This window comes from Meriones unguiculatus, chromosome X (genome assembly GCF_030254825.1).
Source record: "Meriones unguiculatus strain TT.TT164.6M chromosome X, Bangor_MerUng_6.1, whole genome shotgun sequence".
Lineage (NCBI taxonomy): Eukaryota > Metazoa > Chordata > Mammalia > Rodentia > Muridae > Meriones > Meriones unguiculatus.
The window spans coordinates 136,063,067-136,086,609 of record NC_083369.1 but is presented as its reverse complement, the minus strand read 5'-3'; the positions used below and the strand labels follow the sequence as shown (position 1 = coordinate 136,086,609).

Below are 23,543 nucleotides of genomic sequence, written 5' to 3'. Positions count from 1 at the left end.
TATCCAGAGATTCATATACTATTTTATAAAAATAGAAAAAGAAATCTTTTTTGGAGATCTCACCCTTGACTTAGGATTTTAAGATAAAAAAGATCTGCAGATATGGAATAAGGAAGGGCACAAATTTTAAGGTGTTAAAGATGCCATAAATATTATCATAAGAAAAAGTTAGAGGAGGCACCAAACTTTATGGAAAGGGCCAGAGAACAAATATTTTTGTCTCTGGGACTACTATGAAATGCCCATGTAGCATGAAAACAGCCATGGATGATACATAAATATATGGGGTGAATGTTGCAATCCAAGTTTTTGTGAACTTCATGTATTTTCCATATATCCTAACTACTATTTTTAATTTTTTGCCATTTTTTTAAGTGAAGACCTTTCTTAGCCTCTTGACTCTGCAAAAGTTCACAAATGATTTTGTCTTAAATGGCATTAAAGAGAGGATGAGGGGTAGAAAGCTTGATAAGTAATCTGCAAAGCCTCTTTGATCCATTTTTTACAGCCTTATTTCTAGACAGACTTTTAGCCCCAGACCTCAATAAGTGAAGAGTTTGGAAACTCTAGGCTAAGGGAGACCAACACTTCCACTTGTTTTTCTTGACATAAGGTGAAATTGTCTTGAGTCATTTCTTTTCACCGGGTTATTCCCCCACCCCTATGACAATGCGCCACATGTACAAAATGTCTGGCACAAGATGGTGTTGTTGTCTCTAGCCTCTGAGTGAAGTTGTGTGTGTCCAAAGTAAACTGGACCATGGACAGACTCCAGCTCCCCAAACTGGCCTCTGAGGATTCTCGCTCAGCTAATGAGCAACAGGAAAAATGACTTCATTTGAATCTAACCTCCTTGCTTTGCTCCTCTACACCCCTTCATGAGATTGGAAATGACAAAAACAAGAGCACAACAGCACATCACTGGAGAAAAGGAAATGAATAGCAATAGCTGTTTAAAATGTCGTAACATAGCGAGAACCCAGAAAATGCTTCCCAACTTTAGTACCTCAATTTTATCATGCTTATAAACATGAATGGCACTACTCAACCCCCAGAGGGTAGGAACTGATGAGCAAGTCATTCTCTTTTACACAATATCAAACACCTGTTGTTCAGTTAATGAAATGTCAACATATGTAGGTAGTATATTGTGATAGAACAAATAGCCACAATTTGGATGGCAAAAGTAATTTTAGAAGACTGCATAAAATAAAGATTTAAGAGTGCTATTAATTGTAGAACAAAGGCATAGAGAGGGAAGAGGAGGATGTGAGTAGTGGAGTGTGAGGGAAATGTATGTAAGGTACATTATAAACTTACTTGAAATGGACTTGTGTAAGCAAATACAATAAGATCTTTAAAATGTGTGTTTTGTGTTGTATGTGGGTGTGGTATATGTGATGTATGTATTTGTTAGTGTGGATATGTTCACATGTGTGTAGGTGCACATGTAGGTCAGCATCAAGTTGCTTCCTCAGTTAGCCCCCACCTTTCTTTTCAAACAGAGTCTCTCATTGAACCTGAACTCACCTTTTCAGCTGTGCCCAATAGTCAGTGAGTGCTGGAGAGTCTCAGCCTCTGACTTGCTCTTCCTCGTCAGTATCCTCAATAATAGTAGATGTGGGTAGAGTGGGGAATTCCAAGGTATAAGCCAAGAATTCCCATTTCAAATCCTCAGAACCCACAAAAAAAGCTGAATGTGATGGTATGTGCCTGTGACTCCAGTATTATGGGGGGAGGAACAGAAAGGATCACTGGGGCTTGTTGGCCTAGCCCAGATTCAGTGAAAGACCCTGACTCAAAAGAATCGTGGAGAGAATAATAGGTAATATGTATATTTGTAGAATAAATGAAATTGTGACCATTTTACAAATAAGTCCAATGTCTAGTAAACATAAGTTGCTGAAGAAAACTTAAGAAGTGGACAATAGGGAAACTGTTAATAATGTAGAAGGATTTAGGTGATGCCTTATGGGTCTACATTAAAAAAAAAAAGAGGACAAGAGGCAAAAGACATGAGTCTGTAGGCAAAGTGTTTACTGGTCAAGCATGGTAATCTGAGTTCAGATCTCTAACATCCATTAATAAAAAGCTGGGGGGGGTGGTAGCGTGTACCTATAAAATTAGTGCTGTGTTAGAGAAGGATCTCTGGATCTTGGTAGCCAAGCAATCGAACAAATCAATGAGCTTCAGGTTCAACGAGAGATCCCGTCTCAAAAAATAAGGTGAAGAGCAGTTGAGAAAGTCACCCAATGTCAACCTTTAGCCAGGCTATTACACCCTCGTGCATATATTCATAAATGCACATGCACACAGAAATACATGATAAATAAATGAACAAAACAAAGGGCAAGGCCTCAATCTAGCTACCAACACCTCAACTGTACTTATCAAAATTTGTATATTGCAGGACCATTACACTTAAAAAATGAGGTGCTTCAGGCAGTTTGTTTTTCAATTAGCAGTCTGTTGTAGGAGATAAAAGAGTTTCTGCTATACACATACACCTGATGATGCTAAAGTCTGTGTGGAACAGAGTGTGAGATGCCAGTTTTTATTAAGAGAAGAAAATGAAAAGAGGACGGACCGTCACATACTGGAGCTGGACCTCAATATTAAAAAACAGATTTTTTAAAAGTATTTTGCCCTTTTATGATTATTTAGGCAAAAAAAAAAAAAAACCAACAATTACATTTTTTGGTTAAGTGTTCCTTAACTGCATTATTAGATTTAACATTCTTGGCAAAGATTGCCAATGGAAAGTATTTTATTATCTGATTTGGCTCATTTTACAATTACAAGTAGTCAGAAACAATAGGATATGTTTTGAGAGGACTTATTTTAGGTTCAGGAGATAACCAGATGGGTGGGATATCATAGAAATGATATGGAGCTCATAATGCTGTCAGTCCATGGCTCTGTTTTGAAGACTCCATAGCATAGGAAGCTAGAAACTTAAAGTAGACTGTAAATTATTAGCCTGGAAACTTGACTCTGGTGTCAGTGAGGAAAGCGTTCTTTGGGGTAGAAAATTTCAAATAGTCCTTTCTGTACCACACTGTGATTTCACTTATACATCAGTAGGAAGGAACATGGGAAGCAGCAGCAGCACCCACCGTCAAGTCAGGATTAGAGGAAGTGCTGAACCCGCTTTTAAATTAAAATTAAGATTTCCTCACAGGCCAATCACCATTGTTGTCAAGCACACTACTCTGATAAAAGGTGCAGAGAACTACCAGTTTAGCAGTATTTTTGAGTGCTGTCTCTTGTCAGACCACTCTATTAAAACAGCATCATGAAACATATACTATATGACAAAAGCAGGGTCCAGGAGTGGACCACATGGGTACTGGGTGTTACATATGAATTAGTTGAAGAGAGAAAAGTAGTTTGTTGTCCGCAGGGAATGTCAGTAAAACACACCTAATAAAATGCCTTCCCTTATCACAGTTTAAAATATTACCCAACTTTAAATGTCACTCCTCTTGGACTACTTGACTTATCTTGCCAAATTCCTGTGTGAATGGGAAGTCAGTGGAGTTCTATTATTCACTCCTTGACATTTGCTGACTTATACCTTTGACAAATGAATGTTATGTTGGGGGTGGCTCTTGCTAATTGGCAAGAACTGATTGTGCCTGAGCTCATGCTGAGTCCTTGAAATTGGCAAAGGTAGAAGTATTTTCACCAGGAAGTTGTTATACACCCAAATCAGGCTTATTCTCTAGTCACCTTTGTCTTCCTTCCAAAGTCAGTGATCAAACACATTTAATTTTTTTTTCTGCCATGGATTTTGTTTTGTTCTACATTTACTAAGCTCCCCCTAGAAAATGTTTTTAAGACTCAGTGACATTATTAAAATGTTAAAGAACCAGTTTATGACACAATTACGTATAGCTTCTCTTCTGGCATTTGAAATGAAGTGATTTAATAGCAGGTCTGCTCTTAATTGTAGGTGACAACTAGCATAAACTCTATTCTGAGATATGCTCTACACCCTAACATGGTACAAAAATATCTGTGACTTCTCTTGGAGACAGAGCTATCAGTAGGCTGAATGCTGCTGTGGTTTGTTAGCTATATTTATGACTGAAGAAAAGCTACATCCCAGCTAGGTTATGGAAAAACTGCATGTATATTCTGTCTCCCACCCAAGGCCATGCTTCTCAGACTTCACACTTCAGCTGCAGACTTCTGTGGAACACTCTACTCCAAGATAAGAATTCTTGCTTTCGGAATCCTGTTTCATGTTTGTCAGCAACAGTGTAAGCCATATGTCCCTTATAGAGTACATCTATTCCCAAAGTATAGGCTGGAAGGTGACTGACTTCTCTAGAAAACATGGATTTTAAAATGCTAACTAATACGGCCCAAATTTACAAATCATGATTCTGTTTCTAAATAAAACAATAACTTGTTTCATCGAGTTAGTGTTTTATTTAGATAATAGCTTCCTTAATAATTTTTAAGTTTTAGCTTGAAGCCTTTGTTCTCTCTGTGTGTGTCTTTCTCTCTGTATCTCTCTTTTCTCTCTCTCTTTCTTTGTAAGGTGTATATATGTAGTACACACGCATATGTGAAGCCCAGGAGATGACCTGTCCTATCATTCTCTACCTTATTCCTTTGAGACAAGGTCATTTACTGAACCTGGAGCTATGATGGTGGCCAACAAGCCCCAGTGATCCTCCTGTCTGCTCCCCTACAGTGCTAAGGTTAACAAACACACACAGCTCAAGCCTTCATGCTTATGTAGGAAGTTCTCTTATGTGCTGAGCCATCTGAGCCATCTCCCTAACTCCTTGAATGCTGGATCTGGGATCTTCTCTCTGTTATCTGTTCACATATCTGTTTTGTTTTGATACCCAGATGGAAAGCACAGACTAAATGTCACCCTCCTCTGCAGCTTTCTGTGGCTATTCTGGCCCGCTTTGATCTCTCCATTGTCCAGATGCCTCTTGCAGAACTGCTGCTGCATTCCTCGGGTCGCCACATGCTTGTTCTCCTACTGAAAAGCAGCAGATTTACATTCTTTCTCAGCTCCCTCTTCCCCTCCTTCCCTCTCTTAAACCTGATTATCTTTTTTTTCACTCCGTTCACATTGTAATCCACTTTCACTTTAGCCCATCACAGAGAACTCCCTACAGGTTTTTCTAAGTTCAGACTTGCCCTCCATTTCCTTTTATGCTTCGCTTCCTTCAAGACACAGATATGAACATTTCTCTCCTCTGTCTGTCTCTCTTTCTCTCCCTTCCTCTCTCTCTCTGTCTGAGGGTGTGTGTCTAGTTCACTCACTCATGTTGTATGAATAAAAATGACTTTGAAGTAGTTTCATGACACATTTTCATCCTTTCCAATAGAATGCTAAAGTCATGATAAAAGGTTCACAGTGTGCCCAGAAATCCTCACCCAGTACCTTTGACTCTGTCCTCTTGTCCTCAGTACCCTCTTCCAAGCTCTGTTTCTTCTAGGTCTATCTTACATTGCAGAGATCTTTTAAGTTCTTACTTCTTGCAGAACAAATGCCTGAGGTGAGTCTGCCAATGCCTGAATGAGCTCCCAAGACTCCTGTTCTCACTGAATTATTTAAGTGTTAACTAACTAGCTTTATTTAATCTGTAAGCCTTAGAATAGAATGGAGGAAAGGTTAGCTACCCTGAAGACACCCATCCTCCTGAGTGCTTAGAATGCACCCAACCTCCAGAGGGTTGAGAAGCAAACATTGTTCAGTATTCAATAAGATGCTATCTGACTCATCCAGTTTCCAGCTGAATTCTTCTCTGACGATTGCATGTGATTACATTTGGTTGACCCCAAGAACATTTTGAATTATTTAGATGCAAGGAATCTGAATTGCACATCTTTGCATTTTTCTCTAGTACTTGAAAGTTGGAGATGCTTAGTAAATTCTTGTTGAAATGAATTATTGATGACATTTGATCATTTTCCTAGGTCTGTTTGCTTTTTATGAGGTTTGTATTTCACACAGAAGAACATTCTTATGAACATGTAATTCCAAGGGCTTTTAAAATTCCATGGAACCATTTGGTCATGGCACTAAGTGTTAGGATTTTGAAACAAAACCTGCTTCTGAGTTGCCTAGCAACTTATGATGTCATCATGTGTCACCGGCCAGGTGGCCACACCTGGAAGGTGTGGTTACCCTGCCCCTTAAAGGGACAACCCTACAAGTGGACTCTCTCTCTCTCTCTCTCTCTCTCTCCTTATCCACCTAATAAACTTCTTTTATATATATAATCTGTCGTATGCTTAATCGTCTTTATTCAATTTTGTCCCATAACCTTACACTAAGAGTATAAATGGAAACATGATGCAGGATTCACTTCCCTGCTATTTTCTAATGGAAGACCAATACATTTTAGCTTTTTATAATAGCAAATGTAAACAACCCACAAATTCAAGGGGATTTCCTAAGTCTGTTATTTCTGAAATGAAACAAACATTATGGTTCTAAGTATTTGACCAAAAGAATGGTCATTGGTATTGTTATATACCATAACAGTTACTAAAGCTACAGGGTCATCTTTTGTTGTAGGGTCTGATGATGCTCAACAAAAGATAGAACCCCATCATACAGCAGTGGTTGGAGAAGGTGACAGTGTCCAAATGGAAAATAAGATATTTTTAATTTTCTTTCTTTACACACGAATGTGGTATGTGTGTGTGTTTGTGTGTATGAGTGGGACATGTGTAGGTGTTCATGCCCACATGCATGCAGATGCCAAGGGAGGATGTGTAGTGTCGTGCTCTATCATTTTCCCCCTTATTCCTTTGAGATTGTTGAGAGAGGGTCTCTCTCTGAACCTGAAACTCCCTATTGCATCTAGACTGCCTGGCCAAGGAGCTCTCAGAATCTACCTTTTTCGGAGCACACACCCAACCCTGGGGGTTACGGATATGAGTGATTACACACATATTTTTCTTATATGAGTGACTGGGATTTGAATTCATGTTCTCACAGTTTAACAGCAAGTCCTTGTACCAGCTGAGGTATTTTCTCAGCCTCAAACATTTAATTTTCTTTTAAAAAATTGTTTGAGTTTTATAAACTCATATAATGTTTTGATCAAATCTGTTCTTCCTTTTCCATTTCTCCTCTCTTCTTCATTACGCCTTGCCAGTATTTCTTAATGTACTGTCTTTGTTTTTAACCCACGAGTCCAGCTAGTACGCTTCCTGTTTGTGCATGGGTATAGGACCATCTTCTGGAGCATGGGTAGCCTCTCAGGGGTTGCATTCCTGAAGAAAACTAATTCTTTTGGCCCCAGCAGAAGTCAATTGCTAATAGCTCTTCAGGCAGGGGTGGAACTTCATGACTCCTCCTCCATCCATGACAGGATTTTGTCTGGCTTGTCTTGTGCACAGAGTCACAGTTACTTTGAATTCATGTGTATAATGGCCTGTCCTGTCTAAAAAAACATAGTTCCACTCTAGATATCTAGTTGTTGAATATTTATTAATTTTAGAAGGCTCTACTAACCAGCTACCTCCCAAATAATTGAGACAGAGACATGTTTATTTATTTAACAGGCATTAAACACAGTAACTGGGCAGGTGCATTTTAAACTAATTCCTAAGCTTCTCTGGCTACCCCCAGCCACATTCCCCAATATTACTTGCCAATGTTCATCCTGTCTGGGCTAGATCTGCTCCATCAGGCCACATCCTCTCTTTCCATCTTCTTCCTTCTTTTCCTCCTCCCGACCTCTCTTCCCCCTGTCTCACGGTCCATACCTGAGTCTCCAAGCACAAGAACCAAAACCTTGCCTACTTCTCTTCTGCCCAGATACAGGCTGTCCAGCCTTTTTAATGAACCAATCAGAGATAAGATGAGAGCAAAGTTTACACAACAAAGACCAGTGTAAGTAAGAATGCACTCTTCTGGACTGCAATCAGATCCTGGGACCTAGAATTTAGCATTTGTATACAGAGCACCAGCCCAACCCCCAACACATCCATTGCCTCTGATGCTTACAATCTTTCCCTCCCCTTTAATTTTCTTGTACTTTTTACTAATTTCCATGAAAATGTTTAACTCTGAGAGAAATGAAAAAAAATTTTCCACTTCCTTGGGAAATAAATTCTTCCCCTATTTTATCAAGCCCTTTTCCTAATTTCTGCTGATTACATTGCTTTATTTTGAGGTTTCTAGTGCTATATTTTAGGGTTTCATCTACATTTATTTCTTGCTTTCAGAAATCATGTAAAAATCTATGTTGCTTACCTCTAAACATTTGAATCTAGAGGCAATGCATCTTCATTGTTTTTTAATATTACTCTGTCATAAAACTGATTTCTTTTTTATCTATGGATAAGTAAAACTAAGCTAGCCATCTAAAAGTATAAATACAGATCTGCATGCTCACAAAGAGCCCTTTCATCCCCATCTGGAGCTAAGAAGAACATGTGATGTTTTTCATAGTTTCTTTTTTAAGGAGGGATTTTTCCAGGTTTCTCAATTCTTTCTCATGTCTGTTTCATCCCATTGAGCAATTGATTCATCCTTCTCTGAAGCCATTAAGCCAATCTGATTGCTTTGTGTCACTCCCCAGAAAGGAAGATTAAGGAGACGAGCCTGGACAGTTACATTTTGAAAAGTAAGAATAAAAACTATTTTGGTGGCAGCAGACCAGTAGAGAGGCAGTCTAACTCACTTCTAGCTCTCCGACCATGGAATCCTATAATGCAGTGGACTGCAGAAGATTTTATATCTCAGTCCAATTTATTGGTAGCTCACTTGCTGCCTCAATGACCAGCAGTACCTCTGTGAACTATAAACAGAACAAAACAGAATCTCAGTAACACCAGAAAAATACATCTTAGGGTCTATGCCCTCTGACTTTATGTCAAACCGTATGGGACTGCCACATTTGACCTACGAAAATAGCAATTTGACATACCTCAACCAAATAGAGAGATGAGACTTGAAAATTATTCATGGGTCAGAAGTTCCTGATATATTAGTTTCCAATAGTTTCTGATTGTGTTTGGCAACCTCAGTTCTCCCTATTACATTGCACACACACACAAACAACAACAAAAATCACAGATAAGGATATAGAAGCCAAGATGGAAAGAAGTGATGGGGGAACCTGAAAGTCAGTGGATAGCTGTAATAGACAAAAATAAGTATTAATTCATTAGCAAAGGGGCATCCCTGACATCAAGGGGCATTCTGTTACTGTTCTATGAGTTCCATCACTGTCTGTGTGGCAACCATGCATCACGACAACTTTAGAATTTAAACACAAATTCACTTAAAGAGGTTGTGTGTCTGTAGGAAAGTAGGACATTCCCTTTACATTACAACAAGATAGAGGCTATGTAGGTTTGGGTCTTAGCTTTGCCACTTGTTAGCTGTGTGACTGTGGCTGTTTCTAAATTTTTTATGCTTTGCATTTGTTCATTTTTTTTTACATTTGTTTCTTATTTGTGTGCATGTGTGTGGGAGTGCACATGCCATAGAATGCATGTCAAATCCCTAGGATAACTTTCAGAAATTGGTTCTTTTCTTCCACCATGTGGTTCATCAAACTTGGGTCATTCAGCATGCCAGCAAATACTTTTAGCCACTGATTTGTCTCACTAGCCTAGGCTTCATTTTATTTGTCTGCAAAATTGAAATAATTGAGGCCAACTGTGTAGGATTATTAAAATCAATCAGGATTACCTATGCCAGTGTCTGTTCCAGACCTAGCACAGAGGTCAGTAAATGATATTAAATAAACCAGATCTAAATGAATTTCTTTGTATTTTATTTTTCCACTGTTAAACCCATCCACTTCTGTATTGACCAGGGACTGTTACAGTGTCTAGGTAGAAGTTGATTATGACAGAAATTGCATCATCTACAAAGCCTAAAACTCTCTGACCCTTTCCAGAGAAAGTTTGTCCATCCTTGATGCTGTACATTGTAGGTAGTCAATAATGGTAAGGGAAAATAAAACTGCTGACAAGACCTAGTTTAACAGATTAACACATTATCAGATGAGGATTCATATCACAGGCTCCAGGACACATAACAATGTTTACATCTAGGAAAGGCTATGAGGGACACTGACCAATAGGCTTGAAAGCAAGCTATTTGTCTTGCATTTAGAACTCATCTTAGCCTGAAGATTCTGAGGAGAAAGATGCACTGAATTATGGTCTAGAATGAGGAACTGATTTAGCACCTTACTTTCTTCTAGCTCTGCTCTGCTTGCAGTTTCAGTACATCTCACCTCCATGTCCTCTACTATCATGTCCAATCTCTTCGGTGACCTGCAGTATGGGCCACTCCTCTAGAGTTATCAACATATTAAATGACCCCTGGACCTTTCCTCCGGGCTTTGATCATTTCTTGTTAGTCTCCATGAAACTCAAGATATGCCCCAGCAGTAACAGTTATGGAGCATCAAAGGCAATTTACCTATTTTGTTTTATTTAGTTAATGTGCCATGATTCACTTGTGGAGGACAAAGGACAACTCTTAGGGTGTTGGGTCTGTCCATCAACCACATGAATCTTATGAATAGTACTGGGGTTGTCAGGCTTAGTGGCCAGCACCTGCTGAACCCAGGGCAATTTTTGAAAGTTAGTATTTAAGTAAGATGCAAAAGACTTAAGTAGGAGCTCTAGAAGACACACTAAAGCAAAAGGCATGAGCTGGACTCTTAAAGGTCCTGCCTTGGAGTCAGAGTCATAAGACAGTCTTCTGAGCCATAGAAGATGTTTTAAAAACCAATGTTCATAAAGGCATTGGCATAGAGGCACCTAAGGACTGACTGTTTTAAGCTCATCTTTCATCTTCTTTGTTTTTGCATGGTTTTCATCATTTGATGCTATTGATTGAAATTTCCTACTGAGAATTCGAACTACATTAACACTCAACTGAATAGCTATAGGTGAGATTAGATTTTTACTAAAGGCTAGTTAGCAAAAGAAAAAGGATGGATGGGAAAAGAGGTCAGTGGATAAAGGTGCTTACCTCCAAGCTTGGTAACCTGAGTTCAATCCCCAGGAGGAAGAGAACCAACTATCAGAAGTTGTGCTTTGGCCTTTACATGCCATGGTACACATGTAGTGCTACCCCCGTGCACACAATAAATAATGTAAAAAATAAATAAATAAAACAAGAGACAGAAAGTAAATCTGCCTTAGGTTAAAGAAGGGGCAGCACAGAGGGTAAATCTATAGGAAAGTCACCGAAAGAAGTTTGGAGCAGACACCTCCAGGATTTTACAATGATGGAAAACTCTTCAACTCCTAAAAGGTTCATAATTTCGTCTTTCAGACAAAATGCACATGCCCTTTTAGTCTGCTGTCCAAACAGTAATTGGAAAGTCATCATTTTATTTGAGTAATATAAAAGAGCAAAGCTTTTGTTTTAACACTTTCTCATTCCACAGTGTGGAGAAAAGGCATGTTTATTACTCCCTAAAGAGCTTGCTTTTGATTAGGAAACTTCCATTCTAAACAGTCAGCATGTACATGACATCCAGAGCAGTCTTTCTTCTCTGCCCCATTAACCCTTTCCCTTCTACCTCCTGACCCTCCAACTCAAGTTTGTCCCCTTGGCCATGGCAAAACCAAACACAACAGAACATTCTTCCCCATGATCCTCTTCCCCATTTCTCCTTTTTTCACCCTAAAGCCTCACCTCTCCAGACCCCTTAGACAGTGAATTTTTTGTGACAACTGACTTGTTAAAATTATTGTTGAGGTCTTAATCATTTAAACATCACACTGCAAAACAAGAAAAAAAAATGAAATCATATCAAATGAAAACCTTCTTGGCTTTATCAGCCAGTAGCTCACCACAAACACCATGAACAGTCCTAAAACCTAATGAAAGTTTGATACAAGCTGTGGCAAAACAAGGCTTCCTTTTCTTGGATCTCTGAATGTTGTACAGACTGGACAACCATTGTGATGGCTAATCTTGGTTGTCAACTTTGTACACCTGAGAAGGTGGAACCTCTATTGAGGAATCACCTCCATCACATTGGCCAGGAAGCATGTTTGTGAGGTATTTTCTGGATTTCTGATTGATGGAGGAAGCACGTTGGCCCTAGCTGTGGGCACTGTCATCTCTAGGTAAGTGAGTATCAGATGATGAGAAAAGTAGCAGAAGGGCTGGAGAAGTGGCTCAGCTGCTAAGAGCACTAGCTGCTCTTGTAGAGGTCCTGGGGTGAGGTGCCTAGCAACCACATGGCAGCTCAAAACCATCTGTGATTCAAGTCTAGTGGATCCAGTTATCTCCCTCTGACTTCTGTGGGCACAAGGCATGTGTGTGCACAAACATACATGAAGGTAAAACATTAATTCACATGAAATAAATAAATCTAAGGGGAGGAAGGGAGGAAGAAAAGAAAAAAAGAAGGAAAAAAGGAAGGACTATAGGTAGCAGAACATGAGCCTGGGAGTGAGCTAGTTAGCAGCTCTCCTCCATGATCTTTGCTTCAGTTCCTGCCTCTAGGTTCCTGCTTCTATCTATGACAGACTATAACTGAAATCAACCATTTCTTCCACTAAGTTGGTTTTGGTCAGTGTTTTATATCAGAAAAACAGAAAAGCAAACTAGGACAAGCACAATGCCTAGCTGTTAGAACTGTGTAGAAGTAGGAAGTGGATGAAGATCTGTGTTTATAGAAAAGAAATAATTTTTGTCAGCTTGGTGACATCTGTTATCAAATCACTGATTTCCAGCTAGGTTCACATTTGTATGCATTTTGGTAGTGTGTTGGATTATGAGTCAATAAGGCAATCAATGATGGTTAGAAAGTACTGGACATGAGAATGGTTAGACCATCTTTCTTTCTTTCTTTCTTTCTTTCTTTCTTTCTTTCTTTCTTTCTTTCTTTCTTTCTTCCTTCCTTCCTTCCTTTCTTTTTTTCTTTGTTTTTTTGAGACAGTGTTTTTCTGTGTAGCCTTGCCTATCCTGGACTCACTTTTGTAGACCACTTTGGCCTCAGACTCACAGAGAACAGCTTACCTCTGCCTCCCTGAGTGTTGGGATTACAGGCATGCACCACTGTGCCCCACTAGACCCATATTTCTCCTTTTTTGTTTTTTTTATTATTTATTATTATTAGTTACATTTTATTAACTCTGTATCCCAGCTGTATCCCACTCCTTTATTCCCTCCCAATCCCACCTTCCCTCCCTCAGCTTCTCCCTGCCCCTTTCTAAGTCCACGGATTGGGGAGGACCTCCTCCCCTTTCGTCTGGCCCTGTTTTATCAGGTATCTTCAGGGCTAGCTGCAAAGTCCTCCTCTGTGGCCTAGCAGGACTGCTCCTCCCTTGCGGGGTGAGGAGGTCAAAGAGCCTGCCATTGAGTTCCTGTCAGAGATAGTCCCTGTTCCCCTTACTATGGGAAACCAATTGGTTATTGAGCTACCACGAGCTTCGTCGGAGTAAAGGTTCTAGGATTATATCCATACTTGGTCCTTGGTTGGAGAAACAGTTTCAGAAAAAAACCCTGTGCCCAAATATAGTTGGTCCTTATGGGGCTCCTATCCTTTCCCCATCATACTAACTCCAGCAAAAGATCATTCTGAGTGAAGTATCCCAAAAGGAGAAAGATAAACATGGTTTATACTTGCTTATATAGACCTACAAGATATGATAAACATAATGAAGTCTATACACCTAAAGAAGATAAACAAGAAAGCAGACACGAGGTAAGATGATCAGTCCTCACTTAGAAAGACAAATGAGATGTGCATTGGACGTATGACAGGAGTGTTCTGCAGAAGGCATCTGAAAGACCCTACCAAGCAGCGTTTCAAAACAGATACTAAGACTCATAACCAAACCTTCGGTAGACCCATATTTCTTATGTGTGAAGAAGTAATTAAAGCATCAGCTAAGTGCATGTATGAAATGCCACCAGCTCTGGGATATTGGGAGTAGCAGATTAAAACTTTTGGAGAAAACATTCTACCACACATTCTTACTTAAATTATAATTGAAGCAAAAAGATAAGCACATTTCAGTCTTATGAAATATTACAGCTTTTTTAATGTACAAAAGAAGAGTTAATTATTAATTTTCTTGAACCAGTGATAAATCTTCTGAGATTAAACATTGGAATGATTTCAAATTAAAGAGCTTTGTATTAATGGAAGCACCTAAATGTTTGATATAATTAAGATAATAAAGTTTTGTATTAGTAGAAACATAAATATTTGATATAATTTATGACAGTGTTGTATATTTAGAAATTTTCTATGTCATTAGGAGTGGAGTTTTTAAAACTTGAAGTTTTAACAATATGTAGTAATTTGGTTTTTTATTATTATTTGATTGAAAATTAGATAACCCTGAGAGAAAACTGGAGAAAATAGGCAATACTCAATTATCTATTTGTAGGAAACCACTTTAGTAGTTAGTGGCTTAAACATTTCCAGTTTCTGATAATAATGGTGGTTGGTTCATCTCCTGGCTTCTCTGGGGTGTCCCACATGGCTAGCAGGTTGGAGGTTGAGGCTTGGAGAGCTGTTGTTTGTGCATGCCTCAGTTTTCCCTTATGTGACCTCCCTATTTGGCTAGCTCAGGGTGCCTCTTCATATGGCTCTCACAAGAAGGCTCCTTCCAAGCTAGAATATTGCCAAGTGGAAGGCACTAAGAAACCAAAGACATAAAAACAGAAATTTAAGAAATCAGAGAAGCCACCAATCCAGTAACTTTAAAAAGTTGAGCATATCCAGTCGCTAAAATGAGACCAAGGAAGACAAGCCAATGGAGGAGTCTGGATCTCTGCAGCCAGGGGTCTGGAAATGTGTCTGGGGATACTTTAGGGTTGATGGATTAGCAATCAGAAAGAACTAGAAATGGCATAGAGCAGAATGAAGACCTACCAGCTAGAACCTACCAGCACCCTGACTGCCATCCACTACTAACCTCCATATCACTGCTAAAATACAGCACGGTAGGTACTTTAAAATAGTCATTTTTTTTGTAATGGAATGATAATATGATTTTAAACTAGACATGCACTGATTATAAAAGCAATTCTTAAAACATTATACACCTATTCATTTTATATTTTATATGTATTTTATTTTAAAGGCATTGAGAAACATTTTGTGTTATTTTAATAAATAACAAAGCAAGAAAATCTTGTTTTTGGATTTGTATATGTGTTATTTCTGTTCGAAAATTATATTGTTGGACTGGGATCAGCAGTTAAGAGCACTGGTTGCTCTTTGAGAGCACACAGGTTAAATTCCCAGTATCTACCAAGCAGCTTAGAACTGTCTGTGAGCAGTTCTGGGGTATCTAAAACCCTCTTCTAGCCTCCTTCAGCAACAGGCACACGTGTAGTGCAGACATACACATAGGCAAGATAGATAGATAGATAGATAGATAGATAGATAGATAGATAGATAGATAGATTTTTAAAATTATATTACTACGGAAGAGTTAGAAAAATCATAAAAACCAGTGGTGGGGAATGACTCCAAGGACACAACAGGGCTGATGTACATATGAACTCACAGAAACTGTGACAGCATTCATGCAACCTGTGTAAGTTCAAACTGGACAAATCCCAACCTGGAAAAAGGGGAAAGTGGGTTCAAAGTTTCACCACTAACCATGAATCTGTTTGTAATTGGTAGCTACTGAGAGAAAGAAAATCAGTTTTCTTCAATGGATTGATGCTGGGTATATCAACTACACTCCAGGCCAAGCCCCATGTTCAGGATTAGTTAGGCAACACAAAACAGACTCCATGTTTATTTGTTGCATGTATGTGGGAGGGGGCATGTGTGTGCATGTGTGTGTATGCATGCACGCATCCATATGCCTTTTTGGGGGAGGGGCAGTTTGAATTTTTTAAGAGAAAGAATGAATGTGAAATTGTATAGATAAGGAGAAGGTAAGATATGGGGGAAGAGAAAGATGACCAAAATATATTGTATGAAAAAATTTTAAAAAGAAAAGATAACAAAATTACAAAAAGATTTCATTAATGAGAAATAAATAAGTTCCATCAGCTGGTTCATTGTGAAGCTGTTTATGTTAAAGAAAACCATAACTTTGGGTCTGAGGAGAACGCTCAGTGAGTGAATTGCCTGATTAACAGGAATTAGGACTTGAGTCTGGTTCCCTAGAACCCATGTAAATGGCTGAGTGTGATAGCACACATCTGTGACCCTACATGGGAGGTAAGTCAAGACAGGTAGATCCCTGAAGTGTGCTGGCTAGTCAGTCTAGGCAAAGAGTGAGTTCTGGTTTCAGTAAGAGACCCCGTTTCCAAAAGTAAGGTGGAGAACTATTGAGGAAAACACTTGACAAAAACTTCTGGCCTCCACACACATACATATGCAGATAGATATGCTGGCACACACATACACACAAAAAAAACAAGGAAGACTTTAACTTCAATTTTCCTTCTTTAATTTACAGATGTTGATATATTGGTAGCTTGGACTTACCGTTGAATTCCAGTCGATAAACATCCTAAGGAATAAACATTACCATATCAAGGACTGCAGAGGTTATGTTTCTGAAATTTGTCCTTGGTAGCACCATCCACTTAACTTGTATGTTAACGAAAGCTTGTTTCCAATTTGACACTTAAAAACAAACCTGTTCACTTTTTGATACTTTCTTTGATGACTTTAGGATATCAAAAGAAGACATTTTGTCCTAATTGCTGGGGAACAACTAAGAGAGCCAGTTGTCCAACATGGTAAGTCCAAAATGATGATGACTTTCCTGCCTGACTTTCTTTTCCTTTGATAGTATATACATGTATGTATGGATATAGATAGATATATACATACAAATGTATGTATAAGGAGCAGAATTAGAAGCAGGATACATATATATGTGTATATATTAGGAATAGAATACTTCACAAATGAATAACTTCCAGTTGCTTCTTACAACCATTTATCTATTGTAATAAAACATTATCTGACATGGCATTAAATACAAAATAAGTGTCATTCTTTTTGATTAGATCTCATTTTCAGGTACTATTATAGGCAATATAATCTATTTATACATAGTGAGAGAATAAAATTATTATGTTTTAAAAGATAAAAAGAAATAATAGATATGTTTAAGTGCAATGGATGAGTATGATTGATGTAGGCATTAACATTTTAAATGATGTAAGAGTAAAAACACTAAAGGGTTTTATAGTAAAATCAATAGTTTCAGTATCTCCATAACTACAGTTATAACATCTTAGTATTTTAAGCATCAGAACAACTAACCCACAGTTCTGTCCTTTGTGTAATGGATTAGGACAGTCTTGGATCCACTGTTACTTTGGTTAAATGATCTTAGATCTATCTGTGGGAAGAATAAAAACTTATTGATTTTGTCATAAGGGATTTCAAGTTGAAGAAAAAAAAAGACTTTGTTGTCTACTAGGGGCTTGAATTTCATTTAACCAAAATAACAGTGGTTTCAAGACAGTCTTAGTGTGTTTTCTGTTGCTATAACAGAATACATGAGACTGAGTAATTTATAAAGACAAAAGATTTATTTTGGCCAACATTGATAGAAGCTTGGAAGTCCAACAATATGACACCATCAAGAGCGTGATGTTGTTTGAATTCTTGATGGAAAGTATGGAAAGGTGAATGGGTTTATGGTGGACAAACAAAACTTGAGGGACAAATATGCTTCATAACAATCTGCTGCTGTGTTAATACAGTCAGTCTCATAAGAGTAAGACTTCATCCACTGGCAATTTATCTTCATGATCTGATTATCTTTTAATGGTCCTAACTCCCAATACTGCCCAAAGACAATGAGATTTCAATATGAATTGTGGAGGGGAAAATCAATATTCAAATAATAACCAACACAGCCTTTATAAGTCTATTATATTTTCATTGAAAGTATGAGCCTCTATGGAATACTTCTTTGAAAATTTCTTTAATGGTTTAAGCCATGGTTTGTTTAATTAAAGATGAATTGCAGAGGCAGGGAGGAGGAGGCTGGAAAGAAGGCTCAGCAGTATATCCTGCACTTGCAGAGGACTCAAGCTTACTTCCCAGGTCCAGAAGATCTAATGCCCTCCTCTGCCCTCCCTGGGCATCTACATAGGCATGTGTGCATACACAAGCACACACACTTACTTAAAATAAATATTTCTTGAAGAAAAGGAAATGGAGTTAATTGTCATATGGAAGGGATAGTGCTGTAGTTGAGGGCAGAAAATGCTGTCATAGGTACCCTGTCACTGCAACTGTTTGGATCTTGATATTCTTATCTCATTGGCATTTGATTAAATGAGAAAAACCTAAATGCACTTAGAACCTGACCTATCATTTAAATCTTTCCCTACAAAACATACAGTGCAACTCACTAATTATTAATTAAACATGACTTTAGATCTCATCATATTTCATTACTTGTCATGAATTCTCAAGCATAAACAATGATCTCAGATAAGCCCCAGCTAGTCATACATTTAAATAACACTGAATATTTGGAAAGTATTTTTTGTTCTAGCAGTAATTTATGTGGAATATTAAATCTTATTCTTCCAGCTTGTGACAGCTCATGTTAATTTTTTATGTTTCACATTTTCACTCCCAAGATTTATAGCCCCTACTTCCTTTTGTCATATCTGAATAAAACTGTTCTTCTGCAAAGAAAACTATAATCAAATGGAATAGGGTCATTACCTAATCGCAGACTGGAATTTGTGTAGGAAAAGTGTATTTGGCATGAAAACCTTTTATGTTAGGCCTTTTCCTCCATAGCAGTTAGGAGAAACAAGAGTCCAGTTGAACAAAGATGACAAAGCAAAATTTTAGGTATTGTGTGTATAAACCCCCTTCCAGTGCCTTTGAGGCATGGGGACATTGGGTATGCTTGTAAACACAAGGTCACATTAGTCAGACAAAATATATTCCTCTTGAACTGTCAGTTACTGGGAGGCAAAGCAGTTTGTTTGGTTAGTTTAATTTGTTTTTCATTTTTAAGTTTTATTTACTTTTGAATGTTTAAAGACAGTCATGAACATCTTGAGTCTTTTGGAGATTGGCTGTGTTTTCATGAATTAACAGTCTACTCCTCTTGTCATTGAGTGCTCTTAATGATGACATTAGGCATAGATGTCACAGCATGTTGGAATAGAAAACAATCCTAACTCTGATGGAGTTATGCTCCTACAAATGAGAAAATAATGTGCAGATTTTCTCAACATATATATTCATGCATTTACTGTATACTAAGTATTGGTCAGAGTGTTTTGCAAGGGTCATTTAATCTTCAAAATGACCTTGGAAACCTGACTGGGGTGATAATGGAATGAAGAAGAGACAGACACACAAATATATATACAGAAAGCTGGGATCAGGTGGCCTGTATTTGATCTGGTGGAGTGCTAACTACTGTGTTACAACCCAGAACCTCAGCATGTTTAGTATGTGCTCACAGAGGAGTTGGTGGTCTCTGTGGGAGGTCTCTGTAGGGGAGTAGTATGAGGTTGTGGTCATCCAGGATGAGGAAGCTGTGGTTGTCAGTTTTTGCATACCCTGCCAATGTCCTCACAAATACCAGAGGAAGGTTTGCCAATTTCCTGAGCCTGACTTGAGGAAGGTTTTGCCAACTCCCATGAACTAGAAACATTGCTTCTTGTCAATAATACACATTCATTCAAGGCTTCCTCTGTTCCACATAACTTCTTAGGTGACCCAAGGACAGTTTGTAAAACTGAGAAACATGGTATGGTGTCCAAAATAAGATATAGATTTGTACTACGGAAAAAGAATTGGGCCATAAGAGTGGTGAGGCTCTGTCTGGAGAAACTAAGAAAATTATGTGTAGCAAGTGAATCCTTGACCCAGTGTTTGATCTGTTAGACCCATAAAATCTAAAGTGTACTTTCCCTAACCCTTTGCTAAAAAAAATTGGTTGACCCTAAGAAATATTTTTTTTTAAAAAATGCTTCTTAACTTGAAATTTATTAGTAAAATTTTTTAAAGCCATGGCTCTACAGGTCCCTGGCAAGAGGGTGGTCACACCAGAATGATGTATGTTTTTGGAATGGTGGGTGAATGAGAAATTATATAAAAAAATGAAAGATAAAATACTACATGCATAAAAAGAAAAGTTTACAGAAAGACAAAAATACCTTTAATTGCAAGCACATGATAGTGACTCATGACAGGAAGAAGAAACTTGCCAAACTTAAAAACTAGACCTAATCTGTGGTTCCTATGGGGTACATGGAGGTATCTTCTGGAGAACCGCAAAGAAAATGTTACAAGTGTTTTTTGTTTTTTTTGTTTTTTTTTTTTTTTTGGCAGCAATTAAACCTCCTGTTTATTGTCAGGAAAATGATGTTAGTTTTCAAAACAGACTTAGAGTCATCCCAGAAAGCCATAGCCTCATCCACTGCTTAGACAGATACCAAAACTATGCTACAAGCTATCTAATTTATTATTTCAGGCTGGTTCAGTTCCTGACATCAGTTCATGTTGTACAAATAACAACTACAAAGAATGTGATAAATAAAGGGATCGTCATTGTTGGTGAGGAACCTGCAGTGGACTCAGTGGTGAGGCTCAATGGTGTGTTTAAGTTTGGTCTGAATGAAAACTTATAACCATATACAGTCCTAGCACAAAACTCAAATGCTGGTTCCATAGGCCTGAAGGCTGTGAAAAGGGACTATTGCTGCCCAGCTACTCCTAGATTGTGAAGAGCTATAGGACTACATGCCACTTCCAATGGTAGAACATGTTATCACCCAGAACTTTGTGAATGTCTCTTTCTGCCCTAGGTCCAATTGTGATGAATACCAATGAGGAAATTTCTGAGGTCATTTTTTTATTTCAGGAATGCAAAAAAAAAAAAAAAAAAAAAAAAAAAAAAAGGTTTTGAAGGGGCCAAAACCTGGAAGTCAAAGATTGGAAATCAATGAATAGCTGAAATTCTATCACTTGGCCAGTCTGACCATTCAATATATTCAGTTTCCAAAACTGGGTTAGCTGGTGCTTCTAAAGAATTCCACATTAAGCCAGGTGCATGTCTGTAATCCCAGCACTCTAGGAGTCAGAGACATGGGGATCTCTGAGTTTAAAAGTCAGCCTGGTCTGTAACATGAGTTCTAAGACAGCCAGGGCTACACAGTGAAACTCTGTCTTGAAAACCCCAAAATATAAAATAAAAATGAAAAAGGAATTCCACATTAAAACAAAAAGATGGTTTTTGTAGTGAGCCTTCAGAATGCATTATATACATGTATGAAATTGTCAGGGAACAGGTTTAACTAATTTAAAAAGGAAAAATACAAGCAATGAAAAGTGTCAGTAATACCATGTAAGATATTTCTGGATACATGTAAATAATTCTAGATGTTGCTTTTTTAAAAAAAAAAATAATGTTCTTCATTTTCATGGGAATTATTAAGGTCCTATTAAAATAATTGCTTATCTACCTGTGTGGTTTGTTTTTTTTTTTTTTTTTTTTTTTTTTGTATGTGAATAGGTAAGTTTTTATTCTATGCTCTTTGGGATTTTCTTAAGCCATTTTTGTTGTTGCTGCTGTTGCTTTCTGTGTCACTGGCAGCAGTTATTTAAGCACCTAAAGTCCCCTCTTAAGGTGTCCTACTGCAATCCAGCTGCCGTCCCAGCCCTCAGAACTGTGTTCTGGGTTTCAAGTTACAGATTATCTGCTTTGAAAAACACAGCAGTCCTGACCACGTGACTCAGCTTTTAAAACTGCCCTGCAACTGCGAGGGACACAGCAGGATTCCAGCCAAGACTTCCCAGGATTTTCTGCCAAACTGTGTCAGATTTAAGACCATGTTCCTTCAAGCTTCCTTGAAGGTTGTGAAAAGTTTGAATCTATAGTTGGGTTCCAGCCTGCTATAGCTGCAAGTGCGTGTGGTCACACCACCTCCTTATAAAGCAGCTAGAACCTAGGGCATAGGATGGAGATTTTTTTTTCAGCTTCCTGGACATGAAATGACTGTACAGTGATTCCTTGCTTCCAGTGGAAGGCATGTCCACCCCCTGATTATTTTTGCAGCAGGAAACTTTTAAATACTTTTTCACCTCTCTCTCCCATACTAAGATTGTGTGTGGCAGGGGGTTGTCCTTTGACTAACTCAAGTCATTTCATTGGATTTTGATTGCAACTGATCATGTGATCTTTCCATTTAAAGTGTTGGGGCTTCGAACTTCGCTTGGAGAATGTCTTTTGCAAAACTTCTCCGCAGCTGCCTGGAAACAACTGCTTAGACATCAGTGGACATTTAAACTTTTCAAAATGTATAGAGAGTGGGCAGTGGTGAATATTCTCATGATGTTATATGTATCCCTGCTTCAGGGCTTCAGTAATGAACATGGAGCAGTGAAGGTAGGTGAGCTTTTTTTTTTTTTATAACTTTTCTTTTTATTGTCTTTCACAGAAAAAGTCCTTTGCCCTCACTGTTCTTGAAAGAGTATAAAAGACCTGCCTACTCTTAGCCTGCATGTATTAGCGACCGCTTTATTTCCTGAGATTAATAAGTTTCTTGCAGTGAGTGTTTGAAAATGTGTATGGCAATTATTTATGTATTGTGTGTGTTTGGAATAAGAATAGAAAATAGAATAGAAAATTCCATGACATGGAACTGGTTTGCTCCCACTTGTGCCTGCCGATGGCACAGTGTTTTTCTAATGAAGCTGTGATTTGTCTTTATGACACACACAATTTTGTGGGCCATTGGTTTATAGGCTGGCTTTGAGCAGCAAGGTTGAGTAATTTCTTCTATAAATTTGAAAATCACGGTGTTTTTCACGGATGTTTTCTGTCTGGTTTTGCAAATTACCAATTGCATCCAGGAAAAAAAAAATGATTTCTTAGAGTCTGTTTTTTGTTTTTGTGCTTCTGCTTTTGATTCTATGAGCAAGCATCAAGGACAGCCCAAGAAGTTGAGAATGATGCAAAAAAAAAAAAAAAAAAAAAAAAAAAAAAAACAAAAAAAAACAAATGCTACTGACTGCTAGAACATTTTCACTCAATGTTTTGTATTTTTGAAAAGGACTCAGATGTAATTATTTTGACTAGAGTGCTACTAAATAAATCATGACTGATTTAGAAATTTCTGACTTGGAACAAACAGAAATCAGATGTGGGCTTGAGTTTTGTGATATGAATTTTGAATAGAGGGTCATATCGCCCCCCCAGAGGGGAAAAGTAATTCATGAGGATGTGAACTATTTTATATGGGATGGAAGCACCATATGCGTATAGTCCATAAACATGTAAGTATGCGCCCAGGTTGTAGAGTATAAGACTAGAAGTACCCTGGCACTGGGCATCCATTTAGTTTTCACCCTGTCACCTATACTCAAAAACGGATTTCCTTTCACCTATAGCCTGAAACGGAGATCCAACACCAAGGTTTGCAGTAGTCAGGTATTGCTGAGGACTGTCCTTTCTGCCATGTGTATTTTGGACTTGCAAAGCTTGAAAGGTTCAAGCCGCTACACAAGAAACATTTCTACCTCAGCATGACGCTGCGTGACATTTTCCTTAACACCAGTCTTCAGCCCAGTCAAGTTTTCAGTGTTTAG

The 23,543-nt window shown here is 38.2% G+C and overlaps 2 protein-coding genes across 4 annotated transcripts in view; both read left to right on the top strand.

The window, feature by feature from the left end:
• The window catches only part of Pir (pirin), a 98,670-nt gene extending 77,768 nt beyond the window's left edge, over positions 1 to 20,902 (top strand). Inside the window, 4 exon segments of the mRNA XM_060374784.1 lie at positions 6,554 to 6,634; positions 16,631 to 16,699; positions 20,762 to 20,805; positions 20,807 to 20,902. Coding sequence (XP_060230767.1) covers positions 6,554 to 6,634; positions 16,631 to 16,699; positions 20,762 to 20,805; positions 20,807 to 20,902 — 290 coding nt within the window.
• Positions 1 to 23,543, top strand: part of Vegfd (vascular endothelial growth factor D) — a 76,581-nt gene that overhangs the window by 19,561 nt on the left and 33,477 nt on the right. Inside the window, exons 2-3 of one of the 3 annotated variants that reach the window (XM_060374782.1) lie at positions 16,633 to 16,699; positions 22,148 to 22,341. In XM_060374782.1, the coding sequence (XP_060230765.1) occupies positions 22,252 to 22,341 (90 nt within the window). In that variant the 5' untranslated portion in view covers positions 16,633 to 16,699; positions 22,148 to 22,251. Of the gene's footprint in view, positions 1 to 16,632; positions 16,700 to 21,743; positions 22,342 to 23,543 lie in introns of those variants that run through there. The other 2 variants (XM_060374783.1, XM_021626241.2) reach the window with 2 other exon arrangements.